The sequence below is a fragment of the Rhineura floridana genome, chromosome 3 (assembly GCF_030035675.1).
Source record: "Rhineura floridana isolate rRhiFlo1 chromosome 3, rRhiFlo1.hap2, whole genome shotgun sequence".
In the NCBI taxonomy this organism is placed as follows: domain Eukaryota; kingdom Metazoa; phylum Chordata; class Lepidosauria; order Squamata; family Rhineuridae; genus Rhineura; species Rhineura floridana.
The window spans coordinates 173,342,683-173,348,683 of record NC_084482.1 but is presented as its reverse complement, the minus strand read 5'-3'; the positions used below and the strand labels follow the sequence as shown (position 1 = coordinate 173,348,683).

The following is a 6,001-nucleotide window of genomic DNA, read 5'->3' as shown; positions in this document are numbered from 1 at the left end:
CCACAGAATTGTTGTGGGTGGTGATACCATGCCCAAGGAGGGACTTAATACTGGGAACGATCTATCGTCCCCCTGATCAAAATGCTCAGGGAGACCTTGAGATGAGATATGAAATTGAGGAAGCATCCAAACTAGGAAATGTGGTAGTAATGGGTGACTTCAACTACCCGGACATAGACTGGCTGCAAATGTGTTCCAGTCATGACAAAGAAGCAAAGTTTCTAGATATTCTAAATGACTATTCCCTAGACCAGTTGGTCATGGAACCGACCAGAGGGACGGCAACCCTGGACTTAATCCTCAGTGGGGACCGGGACCTGGTGCGAGATGTAAGTGTTGTTGAACCGATTGGGAGCAGTGACCACAGTGCTATTAAATTAAACATACATGTAACTGGCCAATTGCCAAGAAAATCCAACACAGTCACATTTGACTTCAAAAGAGGAAACTTCACAAAAATGAGGGGATTGGTAAAAAGAAAGCTGAAAAACAAAGTCCAGAGGGTCACATCACTCGAAAATGCTTGGAAGTTGTTTAAAAACACTATATTAGAAGCTCAACTGGAGTGCATACCGCAGATCAGAAAAGGTACCGCCAGGGCCAAGAAGATGCCAGCATGGTTAACGAGCAAAGTCAAGGAAGCTCTTAGAGGCAAAAAGTCTTCCTTCAAAAAATGGAAGTCTTGTCCAAATGAAGAAAATAAAAAAGAACACAAACTCTGGCAAAAGAAATGCAAGAAGACAAAAAGGGATGCTAAAAAAGAATTTGAGGAGCACATTGCTAAGAACATAAAAACCAACAACAAAAAATTCTATAAATACATTCAAAGCAGGAGACCATCTAGGGAGACAATTGGATCCTTGGATGATAAGGGAGTCAAAGGTGTACTAAAGAACGATAAGGAGATTGCAGAGAAGCTAAATGAATTCTTTGCATCTGTCTTCACAGTGGAAGATATAGGGCAGATCCCTGAACCTGAACTAACATTTGCAGGAAGGGATTCTGAGGAACTGAGACAAATAGTGGTAACGAGAGAGGAAGTTCTAAGCTTAATGGACAATATAAAAACTGACAAATCACCGGGCCCGGATGGCATCTACCCGAGAGTTCTCAAAGAACTCAAAGGTGAAATTGCTGATTTGCTAACTAAAATATGTAACTTGTCCCTTGGGTCCTCCTCCGTGCCTGAGGACTGGAAAGTGGCAAATGTAACGCCAATCTTCAAAAAGGGATCCAGAGGGGATCCCGGAAATTACAGGCCAGTTAGCTTAACTTCTGTCCCTGGAAAACTGGTAGAAAGTATTATTAAAGCTAGATTAACTAAGCACATAGAAGAACAAGCCTTGCTGAAGCAGAGCCAGCATGGCTTCTGCAAGGGAAAGTCCTGTCTCAGTAACCTATTAGAATTCTTTGAGAGTGTCAACAAGCATATAGATAGAGGTGATACAGTGGACATAGTGTACTTAGACTTTCAAAAAGCGTTTGCAAGGTACCTCACCAAAGGCTTCTGAGGAAGCTTAGCAGTCATGGAATAAGAGGAGAGGTCCTCTTGTGGATAAGAAATTGGTTAAGAAGCAGAAAGCAGAGAGTAGGAATAAACGGACAGTTCTCCCAATGGAGGGCTGTAGAAAGTGGAGTCCCTCAAGGATCGGTATTGGGACCTGTACTTTTCAACTTGTTCATTAATGACCTAGAATTAGGAGTGAGCAGTGAAGTGGCCAAGTTTGCTGATGACACTAAATTGTTCAGGGTTGTTAAAACAAAAAGGGATTGCGAAGAGCTCCAAAAAGACCTCTCCAAACTGAGTGAATGGGTGGAAAAATGGCAAATGCAATTCAATATAAACAAGTGTAAAATTATGCATATTGGAGCAAAAAATCTGAATTTCACATATACGCTCATGGGGTCTGAACTGGCGGTGACCGACCAGGAGAGAGACCTCGGGGTTGTAGTGGACAGCACGATGAAAATGTCGACCCAGTGTGCGGCAGCTGTGAAAAAGGCAAATTCCATGCTAGGGATAATTAGGAAAGGTATTGAAAATAAAACAGCCGATATCATAATGCCGTTGTATAAATCTATGGTGCGGCCGCATTTGGAATACTGTGTACAGTTCTGGTCACCTCATCTCAAAAAGGATATTATAGAGTTGGAAAAGGTTCAGAAGAGGGCAACCAGAATGATCAAGGGGAAGAACCACTCCCTTACGAGGAAAGGTTGCAGCATTTGGGGCTTTTTAGTTTAGAGAAAAGGCGGGTCAGAGGAGACATGATAGAAGTGTATAAAATTATGCATGGCATTGAGAAAGTGGATAGAGAAAAGTTCTTCTCCCTCTCTCATAATACTAGAACTCGTGGACATTCAAAGAAGCTGAATGTTGGAAGATTCAGGACAGACAAAAGGAAGTACTTCTTTACTCAGCGCATAGTTAAACTATGGAATTTGCTCCCACAAGATGCAGTAATGGCCACCAGCTTGGACGGCTTTAAAAGAAGATTAGACAAATTCATGGAGGACAGGGCTATCAATGGCTACTAGCCATGATGGCTGTGCTGTGCCACCCTAGTCAGAGGCAGCATGCTTCTGAAAACCAGTTGCCGGAAGCCTCAGGAGGGGAGAGTGTTCTTGCACTCAGGTCCTGCTTGCGGCCGTCCCCCAGGCACCTGGTTGGCCACTGTGAGAACAGGATGCTGGACTAGATGGGCCACTGGCCTGATCCAGCAGGCTCTTCTTATGTTCTTATGTTCTTATGCCCTGGCTTTTGGTGGTTGCTGTTGCAAACAGCCTCGGATGTTGAGCGGAGCTCAGGCTCCAGTGCTTCTGCACATTCTTCGTGGTCCTCCGAGGGAAATCCACAGAGAGAAAGGGAAGCAGCACCTGCCCTGGCCTGCAGATTCCCTCTGCCTACTTCCCCGCCCCTCAATCTCTCTCGCTCTTTTCGCGCAGGCTCAGCCCGTGTCCCTCCCCCCATCTAGGGGAGAAGCACCCCCGCCGGAAGCGCAGCCATAGCCAATAATAACCGGTATTTGCCCTTAATCCTGAACCGCTGCTCCCTGCCGGAGTCATCGCGGCGCGCTCTCGCTTCCCCGGGTGCCGTTGTAAAAACGGCGGTGATGGGGAGGAGGAAGAGGACGTGGAGGACCGAAGCCTGACATTCCCTGCGGAGATCGTGCTGTAGGAGACAGTAGAGAGCTACCAGAAGGGAACAGACAATAGGAGGAGAGCGGCGGGCAGCAAAAGGCGCAATGTTGGAAGAGCGGCGACAGCAGCGCGCCCCTCACCGGGACAAGGGGATGCTCGCGAGTTTCTCCTCTTGCTGCATCCTCCCAGGGGCGCCTGCTGCATTCCCCCCGGGAGCCGTTTAAAGTTTGAGGATGGCCGCACCCTGACGAACCAGGCGCCTTGTGCCGATCGGGGGGAAAGCTGACGGAGGTTGCGGCTGGGCGCAGCTGAGCGCAACATGCTGGAATGGGGGCGCCTTGCGCGCGCACAGCCTGAGCCCGCCGCGGCTTTGCTGGAGGAGGGAGCCGCTGCTCGGGAAGGAGACGGAGGGGAAAGAGCGGAGAGGATGCCGCCCTCCCAGGCGTGGAGATGAGAGCGGGCTCTGCGGGGTGGCATGGGTGCCGGCGAAGTAAGCTCCTGCGGCACAAGCGGCGGCGGCCCAGCTTGTCTTCTAGACGAGAGAGCCATGTGGAAGAAGCAGGCAGGGCGAAGAGGCGGCCGTAGCTGCTGAAGGAGAAGCCGCCTCTCCTCCCCCCTCCTCCTCCACTTCTTTCCCTCCCCAGCGTTTGGGTCTGAGTGTTGGGGAAGAGGCGGGCAATCATCAGCCTCGCTAGATGGCGAACGCCAGCGAGCTGGGAAGCAGCAGCAGCAGCAGCCCCCACATGCCCAGCCCTGACGGCCTTCTCAGCGCCTCTGGCCTCAAGCTAGCCACGCTGGGGTTGATCCTGTGCGTCAGCCTGGCGGGCAACGTGCTCTTCGCTTGGCTCATCCTCAAGGAGCGTCACCTGCACCGCGCCCCTTACTATCTGCTCCTGGACCTGTGCCTGGCCGATGGGCTGCGCTCCTTGGCCTGCTTCCCCTTTGTCATGCTCTCGGTGCACAATGGGGCAGGCTCCTGGCCTCATGGTCTGCTCAGCTGCAAGGTCCTGGCTTTCTTGGCCGTCCTCTTCTGCTTTCATGCCGCCTTCCTACTCTTCTGCGTGGGCGTGACACGGTACATGGCGATTGCCCATCACCGCTTCTATGCCAAGCGCATGACGGGCTGGACCTGCCTGGCCGTGGTGTGCATGGTGTGGACCCTCTCCATGGCTATGGCCTTCCCACCTGTCTTTGACGTGGGCACCTACAAGTTCATTCGGGAGGAGCAGCAGTGCATTTTTGAGCACCGTTATGTCAAGGCCAACGACACGCTGGGTTTCATGCTCATGCTTGCCACTGTCATTGCTGCCACCCATTTGGTTTACATCAAGCTTCTCTTCTTTATCCATAGCCACCGCAAGATGAAACCGGCTCAGTTGGTGCCAGCCATTAGCCAGAACTGGACTTTCCACGGGCCTGGGGCCACTGGCCAGGCAGCTGCCAACTGGACAGCTGGCTTTGGCCGGGGTCCCACTCCTCCTACCTTGGTGGGCATCAGACAGAACGCCACCCATAGCCAGATCAAGCGGCTACTGGTCCTGGAGGAATTCAAAATGGAGAAGAGGATCTGCAAGATGTTCTACATGATCACCCTCCTTTTCCTACTTCTCTGGTCCCCCTATATTGTGGCCTGTTACTTGCGTGTCTTCATCAAGGCCAGCACCATCCCCCAAGTCTACCTGACCACATCTGTCTGGATGACCTTTGCCCAGGCAGGGGTCAACCCCATTCTGTGCTTCATTTTCAACAAGGAGCTCAGAGTCTGTTTCAGAGCTAATTTCCTCTGCTGCCAAAGCATACAAAATACCCAAGGCACAATTCTGTGTGATTTGAAGAATTTTGGGGTGTAGTTTATCTTTCCAGTTATAAAGTAACACTCCTTCTTCTTCTTCTTTGCATATGCACTTGAGAGATGGTTACCTAAGGAGACACCTGGCCTCCCCCACCTGCCCTTATGTTTTAAGAGGTTATTTATTTATTTATGTTTTATTGGAGGGGGGAGATTGGGGGGAATAACACAGGGCTCTAACTTTCTTGGCTGTTTCTAACATTTCTACAGATTATTCTGACATGGATAAAAAGGCCATAATTTTGTGTTGGTTTTTGTTAAAATGCCCTACAGGTTTTGATAAAGGCTAAGCACTTTTATTCATGTAAGATTTTATATAAGGCCAAGATGAAATTTTATACTAAAGTGTTATTTTTTATGAGCTCAGAATATTGTATTACAGTGTTTGTTTTTAAAAGGTAACCAAGAAGGAGAAACTGTACTGTGTTTAGAAGTTGGTTCATGCTGGGGAGCTTTTGGGTTAATTTTTTATTTCAGTATTTAAAGCAGTGACTTTATAACATTGCCTGAAACAGAAACATGGGATGCAACCCTAACCTACATCTTAATAGTACTCAAGTTATTAGGTCGTTTCCTATTGACCTGAAGAGAATTAGGTTCACTTGCTCTGATGTACAACTAACTTGTTGCACTGTTCCTTTGATAGTATCTCAGAACCCTTTTGGGAAAAAATGATAATTTTAAAAAGCAAAATAATTGCATATCAACTGTCAATAGCAGGTTTTTAAATCACACTGACTTTCATACTTTATTGGCTTTTAAAGATATCTACAAATACTGAATAATACTTGTACATCTTGACTGTTTTAATAAAACACTGTTCAATTTTTGTACATGGAATGACTGGGTTATGCTTTGCTCTCTACTCTATGCATGGCTTGTCTTCAGCCTACACTTTGCGGAGGAAAAAAAATAATTCAATGGGTGCAGTCCTGTGGTCCCTGGGAAGGTGCCCTAGGGCCATAGGACAGATTGGAGCAACCGCTCTTATTTCAGAGACAAAGCATCAGA

At 48.2% G+C, this 6,001-nt stretch overlaps 1 protein-coding gene across 1 annotated transcript; it reads left to right on the top strand.

Annotated features, from left to right (window-relative positions):
- Positions 1–3,048: 3,048 nt before the first annotated feature.
- GPR27 (G protein-coupled receptor 27) lies at positions 3,049–5,719 on the top strand. The gene has a single exon (XM_061622051.1). The coding sequence runs from the start codon at positions 3,837–3,839 to the stop codon at positions 4,989–4,991; it is 1,155 nt and encodes a 384-aa protein (XP_061478035.1). The 5' UTR covers positions 3,049–3,836; the 3' UTR covers positions 4,992–5,719.
- Positions 5,720–6,001: the final 282 nt, after the last annotated feature.

What these genes read in the sequence shown, in the direction of transcription:
- GPR27 (XM_061622051.1), top strand. Translation starts at nt 3,837, where the DNA reads ATGGCGAACGCCAGCGAGCTGGGAAGCAGCAGCAGCAGCAGCCCCCAC.